A 24,526-nucleotide genomic window follows, 5' to 3' on the forward strand; every position below is an offset into this window, starting at 1 on the left:
ACTTTTCAGCAAGCTAAATCAAAGTACACAGCAAATAATGCATTGTGCAGCCATCAAAAAACAACTAAAAAGTGCCTACACAAAACTGAGGACATGCATTCACACCTCTCACTCATCCACCCTCCATCTCTTATGCCCACGCATGAAAAAAACATACACACACAAGTCTAAGAAATGTGATGCATTTATCAACACTTTGCAGAAGCAAAATAACCATACAATAAATAAAAGTAAGCAAGAAACAAAAGAAAAATTCAATCTCATGAATAACACCACACAGCACAGGCACAACCACCCATGTAAGGTAAATAAGGTGCCAATGAAGTTTAATGCATCAAATTATCACATAGCACAGCCAAAATCTCCTATGGTTAAAACATATTTCAAAGAATCATAAGAACAACGATAAGATGATGAGTGTTGAGCACTGCGCGGCAGACAGCCTTACAGAGGTAGGGAAACAGTAAGATACACACTCAAAGGTGTTGCGACACCACAGATCACTGACATGTAAACATTGAAAAGGCAAGCTGAAAAGCTGGGGGAGAAGAAGCGGAGTTGCAACATATACTGAGACTGACATGGAAAAGATAAATGAACTAAAACTGACCCACATAGTGAGATATCTTACATACACCAGACTGAATTCTTTGAATATAAACTTATAATCATGTAATTTCAATTAGTGCTCTTTGATTACAAGCTTCCTCCTTTTAAACCTTTCTATATCTGTGGTTTTTGTCACCTGCCTGTTTTGCAAATTTACATGAATGTCTACAGTTTCTAGAAAATCTTTGTAGATGACATGATGCCAATGTTAATGTAACCTACCTGGCTGGAGGACAACCAGTTGGGCACTAGCCTGCACATCCCCAAGATTGTTGTGAGCAAAACACTGGTACATGCCCTGATCTGAGTTCATCAGACCCAGGATCTTAAGACGACCTCCAGAAATCAGCTGAAAATAATCACTGGGATAAAGGTGTTCCCCATCTTTTAGCCAAGACACTTGTGGTGTGGGAAACCCAGCAACCTCACACTCTAAAGTGGCATCTGAATGAGTGTAAGCAAATACATTTCCTGGCTTCTTCACAAAATATGGTGGCACTGCAACAAGCCCAAGAAATAATGCTGAATATTTAATTGAATGTCACACAAAACTTTATTTACTGTGATCAAATTATAATAGGTCTTTGAATGCCACAGGGAAACATTTCTTACACAGTAAATTTCATCTGGGTTACAGTTCCCTGGATCAAAGCTTTATATAGGTAAAACCTGGGGTATGCTTACTTGTATAGCTACAAATATATATTCTGTAACTTGATTATCAGTCAACTTTATGTACACCCTTAATGTCAGCCATATTTAAACAAGGATTAAGTAGGTATGTTTATATGCCATGTCTACCTACCCAGCACAGTGAGTGACGCTTCTGCATCAATTGAGTCTTCAGCATTCTGTGCTCGCATGTGTAGATGCCAGCATCCTCAACTTGCACTTGGTAATGAGGAGTGTCCCAGTGCCCAGCAGCTGGGTGCGTGATGTGTGGTTCACACTGACAAAACAAGGCAACAGAAACAGTGACTTTCAGAACTTGGATACCTGAAACTTTTCCCTAACGTTTCACAATATTAATAGTTTTAGCCAAGACTTTATGTTTCACAACGGGCTTTTCTCATTTTGTAACAATTCTGTCCGTTTGACAGGTTCATTTACAGTGTGAATTCCCTGTATTCAGATAGGGCTGGTGTGTGTATGTATGAATCATGCTGCAATACCAAAACAAAATTATGATTTGCATGTTGAATAAAATCAAGTAATAGAAACTTCTTAATAAGTAAGAACCTCAGATAACCACTCTAGGAAATGTTCCCTACCAAAATTTGCAATCTTACGTTGTCAATAACAATGAGAAGACAGTCAATGCTCCAGAAGTAAATATTGTTGGTGATGGGTAATAACAAAAGATAACTTTTTTATAGACAGTACTGACCTCAGGTCAATAGTTATTCCATCTCTTAGCCAAGATAATAAAGGTGGTTTCCCCTGATGGTCTCTCCCTTTTGCTGCACAATGAAAGTATGCTGCTTCACCCACAACCACACGCTGGTCCCGAGGCCTCATCGAAAACTCAGGTGCCTTGCTAGCAACCTCCTGACCTATAAAGTAAACAAAGATACAAGAACTTCAAGCTGTAAAACTCCCAGCAAACAGCTACAGAAGCAGTGAATGATGGAAAGAAAATATATCTTTAATGTCACCACAAAATAAAAGACTGCTATATCAAAGCTATCAGTGAAAAGTTTCCACAGGCCACAAAATTTAAGCAAAAGTATCTTAAAACCTTAGCATCTCCAAATATCTAATATAAATTCACTTCTTAACAGCTCTAACTTGCTAACTTCAGGTAAAAGCTCCATTTGCCCAGTAACCATAATCAGGCCTGATATGACTACACGTTTGCATAACAAAAACACTTTTTCCTTACTTAGTTCTTGTATGCTGAGGCGCACTCGCTGGCTCCTACGAAGTCGTTCTGAGCTTTGCACCTCACAGTAGTAAGTATTTACATCCCCTGGCTGCACCAAGGAAATTTCCAGAGTACCAGTTGGGTAGATACGCACATTGGAACTTGGTTGCAGTAGCCAGCTGCTTTTAAACCATCGCACCTGTGGGGTAGGCAAACCTTCTGCCATGCACTCAAACATGGCCGTGTCGTTTAGTCCCACACTAACGTCAACAGGTTCAGGGTCCAGCTGGCGCAAGTCTGCAAAACCATGTCACAAGCATGCTGACATCACCATGGCAAATGTGGAAGCCATGTTTGACTTTGATCAGTGTGATAACCAGATCATTAATTATTTGTATAATGCTGAAGACTTAATAAATGTTAAGCCAAGTAAATAATAAGGTTGACTTACATAAAGCTTTGTCCACCATAAAAATCTATCCCCAAAGTGCTTTATAAAAAAAATAAAGCACGCAGACATAATAAAAATTAAATCCAAATTGATGGACACATAACCATAAGGATTAGCTAAGACCACTCTAGATTTGAAACAGAGTGTGTCCTAAAGGTAAAAATATAAAAATCATCATTAGTCAAACCAGCATGAACCCACAGCTCTTAAATATGCAACCACCCATCATAGAAGACAGTATGTACGTACCTTAGACTTTCAAAGATTGAAAAAAAAAATCTAAGTTTTATTAATTGTGCACTCACAACTAGATATGCATCTTCACATGCTTCTTTCTTAACCCTAAAATACAAGGGATTTTCAGACCCCCATTTAAAACTCTTGTCCGTTTTCCAATAACCGATACCAAATTGTTTGCATTTTCAGATTACCTAGGCAAACTTTCTTTTTGTGATAATGTAACATTATTTTGATCAGCATTTTTCTTTTTATTTGGAAATGTCATATATGCCTACCATCTAAAGTCTTCTCTTTACAAGCCACCGTGATGGCATTACTTTAACATCATTCACTTACATGCTATATCCAATCTAGCTGTGCGGCTGACAATTGTGCCCAAGTCTTCAACAGTGGCTTTACATTGATAGTCCCCTTTGTCTGTGTCCCCACTTTTTCTTGTACTGATTTGAAGAACAAGGAGCCATTGACCAGCACATACCTGAAATGCATCCAGTCATAATTATTCTTGCACTCCTTACACAGGCAGTCAGCCAAACTGAGTTTCAGACTACAAGGAAATATGGTACAGCATCTTCTATAACACCATTACAAATTTCTCAACTTGTCACTTGCACTGAAGATTCATACATCCTGTGCTTTACAATATATTATATTATTTATAATCAACTGTCTCATAACAGTATCTGCAGAAAATGTTGCATCTCACATTTTATACATAGTATACATCTACCAGCATCTGTAGTTTTTACATCACAGCACAGTCCAAAAGCACAAATGCAGGTTATACTACAAGTACATGCAGTTGATATTACATATTTAAGAGTTTAACATCACCTGCACATATAAACATAATGCATAATGCATGAATCATGCATCACTTCCATATGACTCTTTAGTTTAGATGTACCCCAATTTACAACATGCATCACATGAAACAGTGTGCACCAAGCATAATACAGTCAAATCTCCCTACTATGCCACCCCGCTACTATGCCACTCTCGGTATTATGCCACTTTTGCTCGGTCCCGACTATAAATTCAATGTAAAAAAAAATTTCTATGCCACCCCAGACTCTCGCTACTACGCCACTTTTGTGTGATTGTTAAAAGACAGAAGTTGTGCAATTCTGCGCAGTGCTCGATTATTATACTCTATGGTAGTGTGGGACATTGCAGTTAGGTGGATGGAACCTAGCACGCACACAGGGAGGGTGGAGGGTTGCGATGGGGGTAGGTCGCTGGCCGGGTGACAGTCACGTGACAGAGGGAGAGCGGGAGGGCGTCGACTAGCGACAGGATGCAGGTGTGCAGATGTGGTTGGGAGGGGTGGAGGATGAAGAGGTGAGAGGGAGAATGAGAGGAGACAGCTAGTGCCAGCCGACTATTCTTGAGAGCTTTGGACTGACGGGTAACTTGAGCAAATAAAGCCGTTTTTACGAACCCTCCGTATTATGCCACTCTCTCTACTATGCCACTTTTGCTCGGTCCCGGTAGGTGGCATAGTAGGGAGATTTGACTGTATTACTGTTGCTGCCACTATATTCCACAATCAACTGCTATCAATTAAACCAGTCTTGACTCTCTACAACAACCAAAACACCAAAAGTGAAAACAATGTGTGATAAAAGGATCTTTGTTTTTGGTTGGTGTTTTTTTTTCTCTTAACATAACAAAATGGCATGTCTTCTGAAGTCAAATGATTGTTTAAGAGTTCTTGTCCTGGAAGTGCAGAAATTTCCATCTTCAGTTAAAAACCCTGAAAAGAGTTTCAGCTCAGAATAAAATTAAAACAAAAGAAAAAGGAATGGGTTTGTGTGTGAAGGAGGAGGAGGAGGACCCTTTGATACAAAAGCCTGGAGTAATATTGATCAGGTTGATTTCCTGAAAACTGAGAACTCAAGCATTCTCTTGCTTCATGCTCCTAAATAATGTAACAGGTCACAAGGTCAATGCACAGGCCAAAGACTAAAACCGGCTGTCTGTGAGTCAGAGTGCACAGTCTGATGGCAGGCAGTGCTGAAGCCAGGAGACAAGCTCTAGTTCTCAATTCAAACAAATAAAAAAATGGATAAGGAAGAGTGAGATGGGAGTTGGTGGCGCCTTCCAGGAGAAATGTTGAGGGAAATAAGCAGGTCTACAATTATGCCTTTTGTGATAAATGCACTCAGTACTGTCTTACTCTAGATCTGAGCAGCCTCTTACTATTTTGCATGTGTTAGTCAAGGATAGTGTAAATGGTGATAGCATGGTTTGTTAAGTATGCCTGAAATTTTGACCTCTAAATCTGTTGTCTTATTGATAATTATTTTTGTTCAGGGATATTTGTCACTTTACTCGAGTGTAGCTACTTTACTAAGCTTTATTAAACTTGTAGTTATGGCTTTTATTAGCACTGTTCTGTCTTTTGGATGATTTGGAGATTGTTCATGCTGAACCTTAAATCCTTAAAAAATGAGCTTTATAAAATAATATTCTCTCTCTTACTATTACTACTTGGCTGATCCCTTCACCTCCCAAATCAAACACCCATCTATCACACCACCAAAATCATGACATTTTTCATCATGCAACTATCAGGTTTTCGTGAGCCTTTATGCAAGCATCTCTTTACCTTCGAGGGTCATCTTGTAACTGCAGCTTGTTGCCATCTTTTAGCCAGGTAATTTGAGGAGTGGCCTGCCCTTGCACAGCCGAGCAATTTAACACTGCTGTCTGACTCGCGGCTGTCACCAGGGAGCGGGGCTCCTCTCGAAAGTGAAAGTCTCTGAAAAATGGCACTCCTCCCTCACCCCCAACCCCTGCTGCAACAGAAAAGGATGCTGCGCCTGTCAGATTCAATCATCCTCATTTCCCAGCCACAATTCTTACACTCTAAACCATGACAGATGGAGAATTAAAAATGACAACCATTTTCACTGATGTTCAAGTTCTGAGGAAGCAGGGCTCAGTAAAAAAAGACTTAATAATAATGACAGTTTGTGTTTTGAAGGGGATGAGTGGGTGAATTGATGTATATGTGCTCTTGCCCAACCATCTATTCTTTCAGAATGTTTATGAATGCCCAAGGGTCATGAATGTACCATTTTTGATCATCTCACAGCAAAATAAACATTAATATTATTTTACATATTTATTTCAATCCAATTTATCTCATAAGATATATTAAAAGATTCTTAGGGAAATTTTACAAGGCTCTTAATATTGCAAACAGCAAATAAAACCTATGTAACATTATACAAGCATTGATAACAATGCAGACTTCTTACTTAATGAAAGGGAGATTATGCTAACTAGAAAGGTAATTAAAGGTAATTAAATTTCAAATGTTTTACTTGCTCACGAAAAACCAAACGATAAAACAAACATACAAAATTCAAAAGGAAAAGATTCTGCAAGGTAAAAACAGGTCACCAGAAATGAACCGAATGTTCAAAGCCTACGCTGTAATCTAACCACCCATGAAAATAATTTAAGTCATTTACATTGAACAGAAGGCCTTTCTAATGGCTACACTGCTGAGCCTTCTTGCATGCCAAGGTACTAATGACATTCAATAAGACTGCTGCTGGAAGATCTGTTTAAGGATCTGTGCTGGGCACTATTCAATGACTATCGCATGTGCAGAAAAGTCTGCAAGAACCAATTCCTGCTAGAGTAAGTCAGCTACTCAACCCATACAGGAAGAGTTGATAGGTGAAGTCATCCACAATGGCACACAGATAAGTTTGTCCATTATTTCATCTCATGTGCAAGCACTACACTTAAAATTAATGCATTTTTTAAAAAGCATAAGCTTGATATACATTTTGCTACATCTTACTACTAGAAAATTACTGCATCACACTGAGGAAAACTAATACAAAACATTTCATTGGGTAAATCAATGTGGGAAACATTGTTTTATTATTATTAATCAGCACCAACATCAATATTCTCCCATACATGAAAAGCATGAGTACATAATATGGAAAAGAAACTTAATGTAAGGCAAAACATAATGAATCCCTTAATTAATCCTACTAGTACTTGAGCTGATCAGTTGACCAAGTATTTTCGTTGAAAACGCCAGTTTTTATCACAGATTTTTTTTTATGTCAATGAGATGGACCTTGTGCAAAAAGCGGTAAAAACTGCTTGATGGCTAGAGCAGTTAGTTTGATCCATGGAAATGTTTATCCTTAACATTTTTAGATGCTCTAATTGTTTCCCTGATGACATAAACAACTGAAAATCTAAAATGTAAATCTGGAATGGTGAAACCAGCTGCATAGACAACTCTGGTCCTTGTTTGTCTACAGGATTTCTTTTCCATTATATAATATGAGCTTTGTAAAATTGATCATTTAGTAATTTATTTTGATTTCATAGACTTGTTGGATAACAGAGTACTGTGTTCAGTCTGTTTGGTCAGTTAACCTGTTTATGTTTTTGTCTCATGATCCAATACTAGAACAAAATAATTTTTTTCTCTCCAAATTCTTGTTCTTTGAATAACTGTAGGTCACACACACACATGTATTTTATGCTCAAATTCAAAATTTCAACTTCAGGCATAAATAGGTTAATCAGATACCACCACACTCATTTTGGTTTCTTTGATTTCTATCATTAGTATTAGTGTTATTATTATTTTTAAAATACAGTGATACCTCGGTTCTCGAACGCCTTGACTTTCGACCAAATCGGTATTCGACCAGGAAATTCGAGAAAATTTTGTCTTGGAATCCGAACAAATATTTGGAACTCGAACATCCGAACGTCCGAGATGAGCCGAGTTGAGCCGAATGGCGTTTACTCTTGCCTTGCTTGCGTCATCAGTGTGAGTGCAGAGAGAGAGAGAGAGAGTGACTTTTTTGTGGAGAGAGTCATGAAATGTGTGCAAAATGGGCAGAAATCGCAAATTGTGTTGAACAACATCACCCTGATAAAGTGGTAGCAAATAGAGCAGTTAACATTTTTAATGACAATGTTATGTCCACTTTCCGCAAAATTTTGCAGAGGAGAAAAAAACAACAAACAATTGACAAATTCTTCCGTAAAGAAATCAGACAAGCAACTGCAGAGCAAGATTCTGATTCTCCTCAGCAGAAGATACAGAGAACAGAAACACCCGAAGAGCAGTTATCCTCTGTTTTTATTGAAGAGGACTCCCCTTCAAAACAATAACCATCCCCCTTCCCTCCTCCCTCCACATTCATTCCCTCCTGCCATAATGTTTGGTACAGGTACAGTAAATGAAACACAATTTACTGTACTGTACAGTACATTTTTTTGTTTTGTTTTAATAAATACACTTTTATTTCTTATTTCTTGTTGAGACTCATGTTTTTCTACATACTATATACAAATTAGGCCAGCAAATAGGCATTTTCTGGGGCTTGGAACGAATTAATCCAGTTTCCATTATATCCTATAGGTTTCATTGCTTCGGTTCTCGAACAATTTGGTTCTCGACCGTCCTCCCGGAACGAATTATGTTCGAGAACCGAGGTATCACTGTACCATGAGCTTGTTCATAAGGCTGGGATATCGTGCTACAAAAATAAACTTTATATTATAGTTTTATGCTGATATATTCCTGTTTTGCTGTTTCAGTAATGCTCTTCTAAATGTAAACTGAACATGGAAAGCTCTACTGGTCTACATCATTGGTAGTATGAAGTGTATGCCCAGTACTCGTATCCTCATGTCCATTGCTCTGTTTGTCAAAACAGCACTCTGCTTTCAAAGCAGGACACCATGGGGAAAAAAAAAAAACAGCAACAGTAAACAAGGAGGGTAGGAGAAGCAGAAAGATATAAAGTAAAATAGAAGCCTGCTTAACACCACACCACAATCTATCATCAAGTGTCAGAAAGACACACTAGTTGCTTGGTTACAGCAATCCTCCAAAGCTTGTTCCTGGCAACTACAAGTCATTTAACAAGTCATTAACTCTCCTTAGTCAACCAGCACATAGAAATAAGGAGGCATTCTGAGCTTCCATGCTAACGTGGGCTATGATGGTTTCCCTTAAGAACTGCCATATTCATGCATACAGTAAGTTAAATAACAGTAACAGCATTTTCAGGAAACATACACGGTCTAAAGCCCTTTCTGCCTGTCACGTATGCACACAAGCATTCCACACACACACTTTCTTTTCAAACAATTGCAACTACATTTGTTTCATTCATGGAGATGCATGATGTCTTAAAAAGTAAATGACTAGAGTGCAAAAACTGAAAGATGGGTCTCAAGTGGCAGCAGTTTGGGATAAAGAGGTAGGTAAAGTTGACAAGCCAACCAGCAAGACTCACTATGCCACTCTGCAGCATGTATCCTTCAAAGCTGTAGTAACATCACTGAAGATTACTTCACCTGTGCATCTCAGTCATGACCCAATCTCCTAATCTCTCAAGTTCTTGAAGTTAGAAGTGTAAGATATTGATGAAAGCGCCAAGAAACTGAGCAAGCCAGGAACAGATGTTTAAAAAAAGAAAAATTGAAAGAAAAATGTACAGGAAAAGACGTGTGCTCATGCAAGCATATGCCTCCTTTAATTAATGTGCACCTGGCTTTAGTTACATAAGGTGCTCTCCAACCCTTATGAGATTTCTGGTCAAACATAAAAGCAAAACTAGGACAGGTTAATTGCTTTTACTTACTAGATGTGGTATAATGTATTATAAGAACCCAGCTTGATTTTAAATAACTGTCTAAAGGTTCAGTCCACATCAGCAAACACCATACTTATGAGGCTGAAGAGTACCAATGGTTGTGCTTATTTTATTTTGTTGAGTGATAGGAAGGGGTTGAAGCAGAGCAGGTCAGGTCTTATTTGCTCTAAATACACATTTGCTCTGTTGACAAAACTCCTGGCTCTGTGAACCAAAAATAGTGGAGAAAGGGTAGTGAAAAATCTATTTTCTCAGGATGGTCTGAATGGAGTGTTGTTTGCTTTTCTGCCGAAAACTCCATTAGACTACCCAGTCTTAACTAATTTTTATCTTTTATGGTTGTTTGTAGCAGAAGATTGCCTGAAGCCTGATTAAGGCCAGGTGATATTCTCAAAACAGAGTATGATAAAAATTTGTAGCCAAACACACAAAAACCTCAATAGCCATTTTGCATGTAAAACTACTACTTTTTTTAAAGAACTAAAAATTTATGCTTGCTAACCACAGAAAATGGTTATTACCATTTGTGACAATGTCAGTCTCTTCAAAAAAAAAAAAAGCTGACATTAACTGCAGATTAGTGTTCTGAATATGTGACCTCACCCAGTTAAAAATGTTTCACTCTGACCTTTCAAAGCCACTTATTCTCATACTGTTGACATTTGCTAAAAAGTCAAACATCTACATTGTCATTCACCTAACTATGCAATATTAAGAGCAAATAGAAACTCTGACCTTCAACCAATACCTCCTCTGATTCTTTACATTTGTGGTATCCAGGGCTTCTGCTTATGCAAAAAATTGCGTACAGTACGCATTAAAAGTTCGGAGGACCCCTTCAATTTTCGTCAATGGGTTCCCCTTCAAAGTTGGGCGAAGAATAGGGACTCCTTAAAAATCTGAAGAAGGGATCCCTGGGACCCCAAAGAATTTAGCCTTAGCAGAAGCCCTGGGTATCTAAAATATAAATTTCCGAAAGTGGCATACATATACTGCAAAATGTATTTTAATCACTTTTAGTATTGTCATTCCTAGCTATAAAATAATAGAAGTGCTCCATCATCAAGCCAGAAAAATAACAAGGGGTTTGCAAAAAGTGAAATAAGTAAAGAAGAACAATGTAGAGATGATTGTGGGAGCTGAAGGGGATGGGTACAAGCTCAGAAAGAAAGTGACTGAGGAAAAGAGAGGAGTGCAAAAAGGAAACAAAAGAATAGGAATAGGGAAACATTAGGGCATTTAAGGTTATGTAAGCAGCAGAATGATTTTCCCTAAGGCCTAATCAATTATATCCTTTAGGAAGAATTTTTAAAAAGTGGAAAAAATCTACACATCCAAAAGCATCAAGGTCTGTAGTAATATCTGCTTAGAAAATAATGGATTCCAACAGGTAAGTCTTCTATTAAATATCTTAACTGCTTACTATAAAATAGGAGATTTGTGCACAAAGCAATATATTCAATAAATATCCAATTCAAAGAATCAAATTTTTCTGCAATTAGCACCACTCTACAAGCCCTGCATTGATTCCCCATATTAAAATATAGAATTAGTAAACACAGCTGAATGTTTTAATAATTCATCTATATATATATAATTTTTAATCATTTTCATAAAAATCTTCAGATTTGTCTGAAACATTCTCCTGTATAGAAATAAAAATTCTTTTCACCCAAGTTATTAAACATAATCTGGTAACCACATAAGGAAGAGTCAACGGGATGCACACACATACCCTCTCCACACACATATTCTCATATATGCTAAACATTCTCCTGAATTTGTTGATATTTTGTCTTTCTAAATTTAAAATGACAGTTGATTACCTCAAACTTCATTAGAAGTTTAATAATATTGTGTATCAATGATTTGTAGATGTAGTAAAGCAGAATTAGAATGCAGTAGACATGCATTTTAGAAAAAATAGCTTCTAAATTATAGACTTCACATTTTATGCATGCTCACGGGACAGTTGATAGTTCTGGACATCTGTTTCTTCTAACCTCAAAGTGCAAATAGTATGAGCTGTGTCTCTGAGAGGTCAACGAGGTTGTGGCTCAGCAAAGATTCTTTTCATAAATCAGTATGTAAAACATGAAGACTCCAATACCTTTATCTCAAATATCATGACATGCACAAAATTACCAAAGGGTTACATCACTGCACTAAAACGAACTTTATATTTTTTTTTAAAATAGTGCATCAAATTAACGCTGAAACAGAATTTGTAGGAAAGAAGTGGGGTACATGTTCAACATATAGACACAAGAATGGACTGAAGTTTTAGTAAAGAAACACAATTATGATAGGGTTCGCATTCTGGGACCAAAACATCTTTACAAAATTATATGCTAATGCAGTTATTTTTCTGATTGTCCCTACAAAATGCTCAAGCACGAATGGGCGTCCCCCATCCCACTTTCCACTACACACGTTAAGTTCAAACACTGTTATCTGAGAACAATGAGGCAATATGGCCGGCGCCATTCATGAAAGGGACATAACTTACTCGTGTCAGAAAGCTCAAAACAGTAACAAAAGAATTATTGATCTTCACATCAAATATACAGCTGTGAACTCGCACATTTCGATTTCCACATAGATTCTCTTTGCTCTAATACAAAAGAAAAATAATACAAAAATAAAATCGAAAAACCTACCATGTGCAAGAGCCAAAATAAGCAATAATCCAAGCTGGCGACCTGCCGTTGTCGAGCCGCAACTTTTCAAGCGCACACCCACGGCCATTTTGGCGAACCACACACTCTTATCAAGAAGAGAAGATGATCGCCTTCATCGTTCCTCACATTTGTCGACATTCACAGAAAGTCTTCACATGGACCAGAGTAATGCATCAAATCAACGAGGCCTACAGCACTATCCTAATCCACCGCACTCAAAAATCATGGCACCGACTTGCAATTGAGGTCGGCAGGTCAATTTCCATTTTGGGAGCGAGGTCATTTGCATACGGAAAAGCTACCGATAGGTGGAGCGACCGGCGGGGCCTGACGTTCTCGTTGCCAGTGCGCATCCTGCCGCTAGTAGCTAGTAGCATGTAAGTCTCGTCTTAGTTTATCCAGAACTGCTCCCCGCCTGAACCCTGTTTCTGGAGGAGTAAACAACTACTGTTCGCTGAATGAAAGCCCACTAATCTTTAAAGTGTGCAGCTGGAAGAACTCCTTACAAGCCCTCTGTTTAAAGGGAAAGAAACAATTAAATAGGCGGACGTAAACATCGAATATTTCCCTCCCCCCTTTTTTTTTAAGGCGTGACATATGTTCTAGGTATTTTTAAATGGTTGATTGATTTTCTTTCCACCATATGGTTACCCATAATATTTTATTTCGGAACTTTGGCTTGAGCCAGGCGTAATTTCCTGATGTGATAAGTACACTAAAGAGGCTTGGGAACTGCCCACTGGTCGAACATAAGACTGTCACGCATATTCATACTTTTGTCGCATCGGATTCTGTTTTTTTTTTTTTTTTTTTTTAAGGCTAGGAAGACAGTTCTTGACGTCGGACAGCCACTTATTTATTCATTTGTGCAGTTCTTTTGACAAAAAAAAAAAAAAAAAAAAATGCTACATTCTCACGCTGCAGCTTGTGCACCCACGATCAATGGGAAGAGTCCAAGACAGGAGATAATTATCGCAGCGACTAACGAAATTCATTATTCATGGATGAACGACGCGACTCATTAATCTTAGCCACTCAAAAGTGCTGGTAAAACGATGTCAGAAACAAACCGACCCCATCTGGAGACTTCCTCTTGTAAGGGATTGGGGAAAATTCCATATAAGTGCATGTGAGTGTTTGAAAGAGACAGAGAGAGGGTTTGATGGGGGAGAGGAACTGCGAGAGAAAGGAGACTCGACGTCGACAGAGAGGACTGGTTGCTATGGAGAAATTGAAAATGTCCCCTAAAGAACGTAATGGCTCGGCTGCTTGTTATTCCTGCACACGATCCTTTTGCCCTCTCCCTCAATGAGCTATTGATAAAATCATTAATTTATTGGCATTGATAGTTTTTTTTAAAGGTTGCCTGCACAATGCTTCTCTGAGGCAGTTTAGCGACGTCTTCACACATTCGATGCGTTAAATCATGCGCCACACTAAACACTAAGCATGATGGGTGTGATTTTTAAGTTCGTAGGGGAAGCCATTCAGCACGGCATCAGGACGATCGTCGCGAAAAACGTAGAGAAAATTATGACAAACAAACCACAAAAAACACGCGATTAAATAGCTTGCCTGACGAGCTTGACGAAATGTCTTTTGTTATAAAAAATTTTCAGAAAAAAACTAACACGGTTACATTTTGTAAGACAGATGTATTTAGAATGAGCATGAACTAACTGAAAAAAATATATATAGTCACATTATCGATTGCGTGCGAGATATTTATGTGAATTGACCCTTTTGGTCTAATACAGACAAAATTTGCAAGAGTACTCCTTTGGTCTATGGGAGGGGTGGGGAACCCTTTTCTGTTAAGAACCATGTAGATATTTTATAAAAATCATTTGTGGTTCATACAAGATCTCTCAAAAATGTGCCTACTGTATTTGGTTTAATAGTTAAATAACTTATCCTTAATATGATGGATTGTATTGTTTCTTCAGCATCACAGTGGCTTATTTTATTTTTCAAAATGTACTTTATTTTTAAGATTCGTTTCATGTATGTTTCTATGAAAGAAAGCTTCTAGACGTGTTTATTTTCGAGTCCCGCCTTGGATTGCCTTGGCACAGCCAGACCAAAGGTCTTCGCGGGCCGGACGTCCTCCATCCTTGGTCCACGGGTACGTCGTTGACCATGTTTATGTATTTCGCTTTATTTTAATGTTTATTTTACCCGTTAGAAAATGTTATCAACAGCTCATACTTTATTCTGCACGGAGTAAATATTGAAATCGGCGTCATTTCAGCGAGTACCCAATTAGAAAGGGAGAGAGATGCGACCAGCGGCACCACAATATTTATCTCCTTTTCTCTCGTAACGGACGGTGGCGTGACCCGCAATTCATTTGATGTGGTCTGAGATCCACAGATTGGATTTTTTTTAATGCGTGTTGGTGACGTTTTTTAAGAGTTATGTTCGGGGTTAATTGCTTATGCATGAATTTAAATTCTGGTAGTTTCTAGATTGTTTCGTAAAAAAACATACGCACTGAGAGCGCGTGAGAGCCACACACACAGAGAGAGACAATACACAAGCATTAACACTTGATCACTCCACATTCTTCTTAGAACAAGCATGGATGTGTATAGGTGGATTGCTGTCTGCCAAGAGCCCAAGACCAACGCTTAGCTTCTTGCGAAGTGATTCGCTGTTAGTCTCTGTGAGCCTAAACAAAGAATGTGACTAAACCGGAAGCTTTGTAGTAGCATGCCTCGTTTTAGTAATACAAGTTGGTGGAACAAGTGCTTGGCTTTTTCGCTACACGGATTCCATCACTCCAATGACTAAATTAATCAAGCTTGGCTCAGACTAGGGGGTAGATCCACACTAATTAATCACTGTTGGAAGGCCCCACAAAATTAACCCCAGGACAAACAATTTGCTACGTAATCTTCCCAGAAAACGCCGGGTAGCTTGCCTGCTAATTGACTCGATATGAACGTTTTCTCAGTCTCGCCTACGCCACGTCACACACTAGCGTCGATCATTGTGACGTCACTGAATTAAATCGTTGAGCAGATGGAACACAGCGACACTGAAGCGCCTGATGATGCCAGCACACCGCGTTCGTGGCGCCCTGGGATGCTGATAAAAGGGAAGGTAATCAGCCGCTATCAAAGCAGTCTTGACTGCCGCGTTGGCCATTACTAGCGACAGCTAGTGGCGGAACGCACGGATGGGTGTTACGGGTGGTGGGGTGCAAGGGGGTGTAAGTAAAGCGTCGTTGAAATGAAAAATGCGGCCGACAGGTGATACGTTATCGGCCCTTCTTACCAGGTGCGGAATAACTACTGCCAGACGTCGCCGAGGTACGAGCCACGAGCCGCAGTCCTCGTGTTACCATGCTGCCGCTAATCGCACGCCGAGCTGATCGTGATAACGACGGAGTTAGGGTTGTTGCTGTAGTTGAAAAGGCCGGGCAAAGGTGTCCGACTGCGTGTACCTAAGTGGTAGTTGCAACATACGCGACAGAAGAAATCAAGCTTGCGTAGGACTGAAAGTTTCATCTGGGGAATGCCTTTATTTAACTAAACATTTTGAAGACTCTGTTAACTCTATTGAAGTCCAGAATATTTTAAAGCTTGAAAAAAAAAATGTATGCTGTATTTTTACTTTCGTGATCGCATTTTAAACAAATCAAGCAGGATCAAGGGCAGGGCAGAATGTTCAGCCGCTGACGTAAAACGTGATACGGCGCCATATCAAGCCGCCCTGTATCAGGTCGTATCTTTCATAGCAGCTAGAGACACCATAAAAGTAAAATAACAGAAAAATAACGGTGTCTGTTAGCGTTGCTATGTGCTATTTCTCCTCTGTGGGTACTGTTAGTATTAACGTTGCTGTGTGCTATTTCTGGTCTTTCTCCTATTTTCCTTCTTCCCACTCTTCTCCTCCAGAAATGTTACTGCTTCCAGAATGTCGGGTGTAACAAGGGGCAGCAATGTACCTGTGGCTGTCTCGTTTCTGTCGGCCGTCGACCTCCATTATCCTTTTCCTGCTTCTACAGCGTGTCGTCTTGCGGTGATAGGTCTTCCACCCTTTCGCTTAGTTGGGCTTCCAAGAGAGAGCAAGCAATCTTGCTAAGAGCATCTTTATTCCGCCTTTCTGCGTTTCCGGTTCGTCTCCGTCTCCCCGCAGCATACACTTTGTTGACAAGGTTTCCAGCGGGTCTTTTCTGATAATAAAAAAATGTGATAAAGGATAATATATAGCATATACAGTTGTTTTATTTTAGGTAAGGCGTCCGTCACAAGATGGACTAGTCATCGACTTGGGTTTTGTAAAATCTATAAAAAAAAGTCTGTATGATCTATCTAGCCTGCTACTCCAAAATATTGCATGACTCCCCAAGCACTGTGTTCACTGTTGAATGCTTTTCTAAATCGATCGGTTTTACTTAACTACAAATATTGCAGTCTCCTCGTGCTCTATACAGTTTCTTAGTACGAAAATATCAGCACCAAGTCCACCATTTTTAGAATAGATTTCTTGACACTGTGTGTAGTTATTCTCGGCGGTGCCAGGAGAAGCAGACAAATACACGCTAGACAAAAATAAACCATGGCACATCATTAAAATCGTTTCTTTTATTGTCACATTTATTGTTTCTGTCAATACTCAAGGTACGAACAGCAGTGTGCACGGTGACTGCAAGGTGTTAGCTCCCATCGAGAATTGAGAGCACAGGTAGCGATACTTGCACGGTTAGTGACGTCATTGTCCAGTGATGCTACTGGTGCTCGATGACGTCATTGGTAACACTGGCCTGAAGAGAAAGCGTTCTCACACACGTCATGGAACCCATGAAGATGACGTCAGAAAAGCAGAAAACTTGATGAAGCTTGGGTGTGTTGGTGAGTATTCTCCCTTTACCTCGTTCCCTTCAGAGATGGGATGGTGCTGGTCAAAAAGAGAAGTACATTTGAAATAAATCTATTTTTGGGTGCTGCAAAGTTTATGAGAAATGTCAGCTCTTAAAGTTGCTATATCCAGGGGCATTACGTCATGAAAACACACACACACAGACTTAAACTGCTAAATCATATTAGATCCCTCCGTGTGCAACCATAAAGATCTTCCCTCGCGTGGAAAGAGCTATAGATGTCGCTGTAAGTGCAATGCTCATAAATCTCTCTTTCTCATTTGTACTTTTTATCACAAGCGAGCAAGTGATACCTGTATCGGTAAATGTCGTTTTATGCGAGCATTATACACCCCAGGTGATTTCAGTTTCTTCGAGATTCGTTACCAAGTAAACATATGTATCTGAGTACAGACAACGCGCGCGTGTATGTTAGTGCATGTATCTACTACATTTGTGTGTTTGTATGTTTGTTATGTGCGTGCTTGCATGTACATATGAGTGTATAGAAGCTGAACACGAGTTGCACAACCCACCTGTTGAAATCGTGAATCATGTTTGCCACTTCGTCGTCTTCACCTTGCATTGATACGAAGGTCAATCCACTAACAGGGCTGCATCCACAAAATAGCATAAAATTGCAATATTCACACGAGCAGTTGGCTGTATTTTTACAGCTAAATAACAGGGTTAAGTCTAAATTAGTTTACACGCGAATGATAGGAATGGGGAAAAAAAACGAGTCGGAGAGAAGGAACAAACTATTGGATGAATGAACACATTATTTTTTTAAAAAAAAGGAGAGAGATAAGAAAAAAAAAAAAGAAAATTGAAATGAATGATTTAACATTTTAATTTCTTTTCTTGATCGACATTATTTTCGTTAAAGGAGATGCTGAACATGCTCATTTCTCAAAAATATTTAATCACACGATATGAAAACAGACATTCAATTGAAGCCTTAATACTAGGGAACTGGCGTTAACATATTGGACATACTCAAAAATGGTCATGTGATCGTGCATCGCCAACTGCGTCATGACGGCGCCGTCGGACATGGAGCGTGAGCGGGTGTAATCAGGCGGCGCGTCTGTGAGATGGTGGTCTGACCTCAGGGTGGAGGCCGCCAGCATCTCCAGGTGCCCCTGTGACCGCCTGCGCGCAACCTGCTCGTTCCATCGTTTGGTGTCCAGCGTGGAGGCTCGTGACTCAGCGGGTGGTGGTGGAAGAATACCAAATGTCTGGCGTCGGACGAATACAACCTGCGCCACATCGGACCGAATGTTTGAGGTGACGCACACAAGGCGATATTTCAACGAACACGTCCCTTCCACTCCCTCCCCCATCTCTCTCTCTCACACACATACACGAGTATGGTTACAAATAAGTCGACATAACAACATGGTGGTACACTGACATGATGACCCATGGAACCAGATCCTTTGGGACAGGGTGACACGGTAGACTGACACATTCAGGTCACGGATGTCGTGACAAGCATGAAGAAAAGGACAAACAAGCATAATTATCAGTAGACTTAATGGTACGCAGAGACACACCTTGAGAGGAATGCCTTCACACAGACACATGACACCAAGATCACTCACTGTGACAGGGTGAGGGGAGACTGTACCGTGGCATACGGCCAGAAGTCCGAACGAGCCATGCTCACCTGGGACCGATACCTGGAGGAAGACAAAAGCTCACCACTTTAGTTCGTTCACATCTCCTATTTAATTTCGTATTTCTTTGTGCGTGGGTATTTCTTTCTACGTGCATGCATGTTTTTATCTGTGTGAGCGGGTGTTTCTGTACTTGAAAGTTTCTTCCTGTGTGTGTGTATGTGCGTGTAAGTATTTTTAATCTGTTTTTTTTTTTTTTTTTTTTTTTAGCGTTGCCGCTAAGTTGTTCTCTCCACTTTTCTCAGCTTTAACTGTTTATGATCTTTCGGGCTATATAATGGCAAGGCAGCCAGCCTATTGAAACAGATGCCACATGCTGAGAGGGAACAGCGTGCCCGAGACGAGAGCTGAATCCAGGACAGCCAACCCTCATTGTATTGGTGACAGATGCTAACCGTTGTACCACCGGACCGCCTTCCTCGACCGAGGCTAACGGTACCGAGCTGTGTGAAGATACATACATCTATATACCTGACAGTCTGACGAGGTCTTTTGGAGACAAGGACGAAAATGATAATCACGAGCACCAGCACCAGAAGCAGGACGCATGCGCTGACCACGCCCACTACGAGCACTTGCTGTTGCGTGAGACTTTCGGAGGACGTCCTAATGTGGTCATCTGGAGACAGTGGAACGCAGACTCGATCTCTGGTACAGACAGACAGGCAGACGGACGGACGGACAGACGAAGGCATGAAGCAAGAGGAAGGGCAGAAGTAACAGTGAGTTCAATATTTGTGTAGTTTATCTTTCCCTCATTGGCTTAACATTACTGGCTACTTTTTGAATGATTCGATCATTTCTTTTAAGTTTCGCCCTGTATTTCTGACCCTCATTACATGCTATCAGGACTTCTTAGAGCTTCTGATGGTGGGTCAGAATTAACTGCCGCATGCTGTGCGACATTAGAACTCAAGTATGGGGCAGCAGGTATTGCGTTCTCGAACTATCTAATCAGTTCCTTCCCACTTGAAGACGACCCACAAAGAGCTCTGCGATTTGTGACTATGACCCACCTGTGACATTGGCAGACATTGCGGTCCGGTTGGTCACAGCTGCAAAGAACTGGACACACAGATCACTGCTTCACACAGGTGAGAACGTCGCACCGGAGGAAGACTAGAACATGAGGTAAACGTGGAGATCATTTACCCGAGGATATAATTATAATAACAGAACCATCTACATACCATCCAAAGTTGTCGCAAACATTTTTACCTGTGCTTCATGGTTTCTTGTTTTCGGTCATCTAGAACACTAAAATCTAAACAACAAAAGCAAAAATAACAAAACAAGCTTAACGCACATTAGTATTGAGGAACTGAACCACTTTTTCTTTTTCTGTCTCAGGTTTAAATCTCACGAAGACATCTGTTGTACATATGATACCTGCTGCCTTACTCCTCCCTACATGTGACGTCATTGCCCTCGGCCTGCCCGCCTACTTCCACCACTTAAAACGATGTCACTCGGCCAAATATACACAGTCCACCTCCCAAGACTGTGTCAGTCTTCTCGACTAGTATTTGCCTAAGGAGTCACCACAGGCAAAGATGATCTACGAGGAGTAAAAGCTGTCATTCGCCAAGCCTATGCTGCGCCGCGAAAACACTTCTGACACTTGAATTCATAAGAAGTAAGTTTAGATTCGGTAAGCTATAAAAGGAAGACTTTGAAATTAATGAAATCAATTTTTTTCCATGGTTTTTTTTCGCTATGGAAAAACGCCAGAACATCGTCACCATCGTCATTTTTCTTCTTTTTCAGCTCTCCCTCTTTTTTTTCCTCTTTAGTTTACATCGCTTCCAGAGACAATATTTCGTAGTCTGGGCTCAGTTGCTATGCACATCTTAACAATTAAAAAAAAACCACAACTACTTTTAAGACATTCACAATCTTTTGTTGAAAAAGCTAACTGCGTAAATGCGCTTAAAATTTGAAATGTGTTGTGCAACTGAACCTGGATTTTTCGTTTAAAGCGATACTGCAAAGATGGCGGCAGCCTGTTAGATGGCAATGGCGAGACCGGTTTGCCAGCCGTCGGTCTGCCTTCGGGAAGGAACACCCACAGAGACTACACTTGCTGCTCACTTCTGGCTACCTGTGGCAGCTGCCAACAGTTTATGAATTGGGCGCCAGTAGTTCTGGCTGCTCATGGGAACAGAATGCAGACAGAGCAGAAAATACAGACTGTACGAAGGCGCCGCACTCCTCATCTGTGTGTCTGTCTGTATGTCTGTTGTGTGGTAACGCATTTAAAAAAAAAACCTGTGATGCTTATCTGTTTGCATGAAATCGTATTTGTGTACTTTGTATGTATTAATCACATTCTCTTTCTAAATCTACCTCCGTCTCTCTCTCCTGCTGTGAAACTAACCTCATACGTCGCCACTTAGAAGCCTGTCAATGACCAGTGTCTGTTCAGTTTGTGGGAAAACCTGGCTGGAGTCGTTAGCCACCCTTGTACATGCATCGATGAACCATACAAGAGATGGGCCAGTTGATTCTTGAGATATGTTCGATGAAGGGGAGGACGACCACAGCTCGCTTCTTCTCCAATGAGCAGTTACAAACCATTGACGTCATCGACCTTTGACAAAGTGTGCACTTTCAATAGCTTTTATCCGGGGATGTACCCGTGTCATGTCCAACAGTCTTAGCAGGTACTGTAGTCCAAATGCTGCACCTCTGCCGTACCCAAGGTATGTTTCAGCGGGTGTTACAATCAAATACCCAGGAGTTTGGGACATCAAACAAGCGCAGCAAATTGTATTGTCCGCACGTAGCGTGCTTGCCAGTGTGACGTCACTTCGGTGCCTTTCATGTGGCTGCATCCAGCAGGTGTCGTGAAGTACAAATGTCCACATATAAGCCTGCACACCTGGGCCTCCCTCCTCCCGCCAGATGTAGACTTTGTGCACACACAATCTCCCTCCTGCGTAGCTCTCTCTCTCACACAAACACAAAGATCCGGCATTTTTTTTTTTTTTAATTTCATGAACACAGTCTTAAGTCCACCTTGCCAGGTATTTTAATTGGAAGTCATCATTAGGCACAAGAAAGTCACCTGCAACGAGTTCCTCGCCTGTGTACATCAACCCATATAAACGATCATGTCTCATCATGTATATTATTAAATTAAATAATAATTATTCATGTACAAACAAATATTGTTCACTCCTAATAAGCTACTTTATAATGCATAAACCGTTGCTCAAGAAAAAAAACTGTTGTTGTTTGATAACGCATCACGACGAATTAAGAAACCGTTTAATTGTCGCAGTCTACATTGTATTATCATTGTCCAAGTGGACGCATTTGAGTAAAATTTTCCATGTCTATTATTGTTAATGAAATATAAACGGATTTTAATGTGCGCTTGTCTAAGATAAACTCATGTCATCTTTTTCGTTCCATGGTTAATTTCCATTATTGCAATTTTATAATTACAACTGACTCGTTAATAATGACTCTTTACCAATAAAAATATAAAATTTTATACATATTAATTAATGTAAAAACTTCTTTCTTCCTCATTTAGCTGCATGGAAAATTTACTTGCACATGATCCCGTTTCAGCTCTCGATCATACGTTTGTCGCCCTCAATTTTTTTTTTTTAGTTTTTCCGAGCACGCATATCAATGGTGTCCTCACACTGTACAGTCGTTTTTGGTGTTGTGTTGGATAAGAATACGACTGATGATGTGTTTGTGACTATGTCACGATGTTACTTGTAGACCAGACGGTGTAGAAAGCATCGATGTTGCATAACTGATACTTGATCTTTAAGTGTTTTACCAGCAGTTGTAGTTGGTTTTAGCATCTTGTGCTTTTATATAGTTGGCACTGCTGTAGAAAGATCTCTTCTTTTTACTTCTTTTGCTTGTGCTGTATAAGCGACTGGAAAACGATTTTGAAATGTTTTGAGAAATTCTTGATTATAGCGTGGGGACGAAGTTTGCTCGGCATTTTTAAAGAACTCTGGACAAAGTCATTTCACTGGGTTTTGTAGTCCTTATCTTTATGATTTATCTTCATCTGAACGGGGGAACATTCAGCAACAACACATTGTGTCCTGGTCTCTTTTCTTTTCCCGAGGATTGCATCTTTCCTCTTCGAATTCAGCTCATGAAGAAGCTATTTTTAGAAATACTACCCTTTCGTCACTTCCTGGTTTCTCGATAAATCCAGGTGTGATTAAGAGAAAAACCATTAATGTAATATTTCTTCGTCATAAAATACCCCGGAATGTGTTTTTGTGATAGTTTATGCCCTATTTCCCCCGATTTTCGCCGAGCGCTCGTGATGCCCTTTAAAGCCTCCTCATGTGGGTGTGAATGTAGATGGCGTTACCTGCATGGACGCGCGCGCGAGGGAAGGAGGGAAAGAACCCGTAACGAGACTTCACTCAACTCCTTAACAACACACCTAGCAACGCAAGCAAGGGAGGACAGGGAATGCTAACTGGATTTCAGAAAGAAAAAAAAAAGGCACTACCTTTTGAGGATGCTATGAACGCCACATCTCCCTCCCCACCCCCATTTTTGCACCACTCGCCCCCCCTCCACTCCGACTCGAGCGCCACCTTTCATTAGCCGCGCGGGCTGTCAGGGCCGCCTTTTCCATCTTCTTCCCCAGCATCCAGGCGGCGATGTTATAGTAACACACTGGGCTCTTTGCTCTTTTAGCGAAATTCTCACGCCAGAATCGCGGTCTGCTTTCTCTGGATTACTGTAATAAAACCCCGAAATGTTTTTTTCTAAAATCGTGAGCCACAATCAGTTGAGGTTTTGAGAGGGAATTTGGCGTGTAAAGTGCAGTTAATGCCTTTTTGGTGGCGGTGGGAGGGTGGAATTAAAGTGCATTTAGCGTTTTTGCCGTGTGAAGTGTATTTAGCGTTAGTGGTGTGTAAAGTGCCTTTAGCGGCAAGGCATGTAAAGCGCAGTTAACATTTAGTAGGAACTGAAAATTCCTCGCATGTTCATCTGAGGGGTTAAAACAATGCACGACACCCAGTTTGATACAAAACCAACACTTGGAGACAGTTAAATTAACGTTGATGCTGCCAGCATTTCCAACTGCGCCATGATCATCACTGCATGACCGACCACAGGCCACCGTGTGCAATGCAAAAACATTCCTACACGTGACAATGTTTATGTGGTTGTCTTAATGTAGGTGTGGGAACCAAGGTGTGCAGCTTTATGACATTAGTGGATTAACTTCATTTAGAGTTCTATATAATTCTACAGATCTCTTTGTTCAAACATAGTCTTGCAAACTTCGTCCCCACATCGTAGACAAGAATTTGCTCAAAACCGATTTTTATCCAGTTATACAGCACAAGCATGCCTGGGACTTTCAGCAAAAAGACATCTTCCTACAACCGTTTCATTTTTTGGGCAAAAAATGTTCTGAACACAACCTGAGCGACTTTCTTCATTTGACTCCAGACATGCGTAGGTTTGCTGA

The 24,526-nt window shown here is 40.2% G+C and overlaps 2 protein-coding genes across 3 annotated transcripts in view; both read right to left on the reverse strand.

Moving 5' to 3' along the window:
* The window catches only part of LOC112555534 (neogenin-like), a 40,249-nt gene extending 27,182 nt beyond the window's left edge, over window positions 1-13,067 (reverse strand). The window contains 10 exon segments of the mRNA XM_025223971.1: window positions 832-1,107; window positions 1,415-1,468; window positions 1,471-1,503; window positions 1,506-1,558; window positions 1,997-2,162; window positions 2,492-2,770; window positions 3,501-3,599; window positions 3,602-3,642; window positions 5,776-5,965; window positions 12,484-13,067. Coding sequence (XP_025079756.1) covers window positions 832-1,107; window positions 1,415-1,468; window positions 1,471-1,503; window positions 1,506-1,558; window positions 1,997-2,162; window positions 2,492-2,770; window positions 3,501-3,599; window positions 3,602-3,642; window positions 5,776-5,965; window positions 12,484-12,571 — 1,279 coding nt within the window. The 5' untranslated portion in view covers window positions 12,572-13,067.
* A 3,990-nt stretch (window positions 13,068-17,057) lies between these two features.
* Window positions 17,058-22,524, reverse strand: LOC112557471. Of its 2 annotated transcripts, none has more exons than XM_025227351.1 (7): window positions 21,431-22,524; window positions 20,070-20,172; window positions 19,525-19,672; window positions 18,979-19,056; window positions 18,371-18,633; window positions 17,908-17,985; window positions 17,058-17,409 (listed from the first exon to the last, which is right to left on the reverse strand). In XM_025227351.1, the coding sequence occupies exons 3-7, from the start codon at window positions 19,600-19,602 to the stop codon at window positions 17,379-17,381; spliced, it is 528 nt and encodes a 175-aa protein (XP_025083136.1). In that variant the 5' UTR covers window positions 19,603-19,672; window positions 20,070-20,172; window positions 21,431-22,524; the 3' UTR covers window positions 17,058-17,378. The 2 variants fall into 2 exon arrangements, with proteins under 2 accessions (XP_025083136.1, XP_025083135.1); XM_025227350.1 differs by having other exon boundaries at window positions 19,525-19,701.
* Between the last annotated feature and the right edge of the window lie 2,002 nt (window positions 22,525-24,526).

This window comes from Pomacea canaliculata, linkage group LG2, assembly GCF_003073045.1.
Source record: "Pomacea canaliculata isolate SZHN2017 linkage group LG2, ASM307304v1, whole genome shotgun sequence".
NCBI lineage: Eukaryota > Metazoa > Mollusca > Gastropoda > Architaenioglossa > Ampullariidae > Pomacea > Pomacea canaliculata.

Coding starts and splice junctions, on each gene's coding strand:
- LOC112557471 (XM_025227351.1), bottom strand. CDS start 19,602: ATGCGTCCTGCTTCTGGTGCTGGTGCTCGTGATTATCATTTTCGTCCT. Junction 18,634..18,978: donor TCTCCCCTCACCCTGTCACA/GTGAGTGATCTT, acceptor GATGTGGCGCAG/GTTGTATTCGTCCGACGCCA. Junction 17,410..17,907: donor ATGATTCACGATTTCAACAG/GTGGGTTGTGCA, acceptor CTTTTTGACCAG/CACCATCCCATCTCTGAAGG.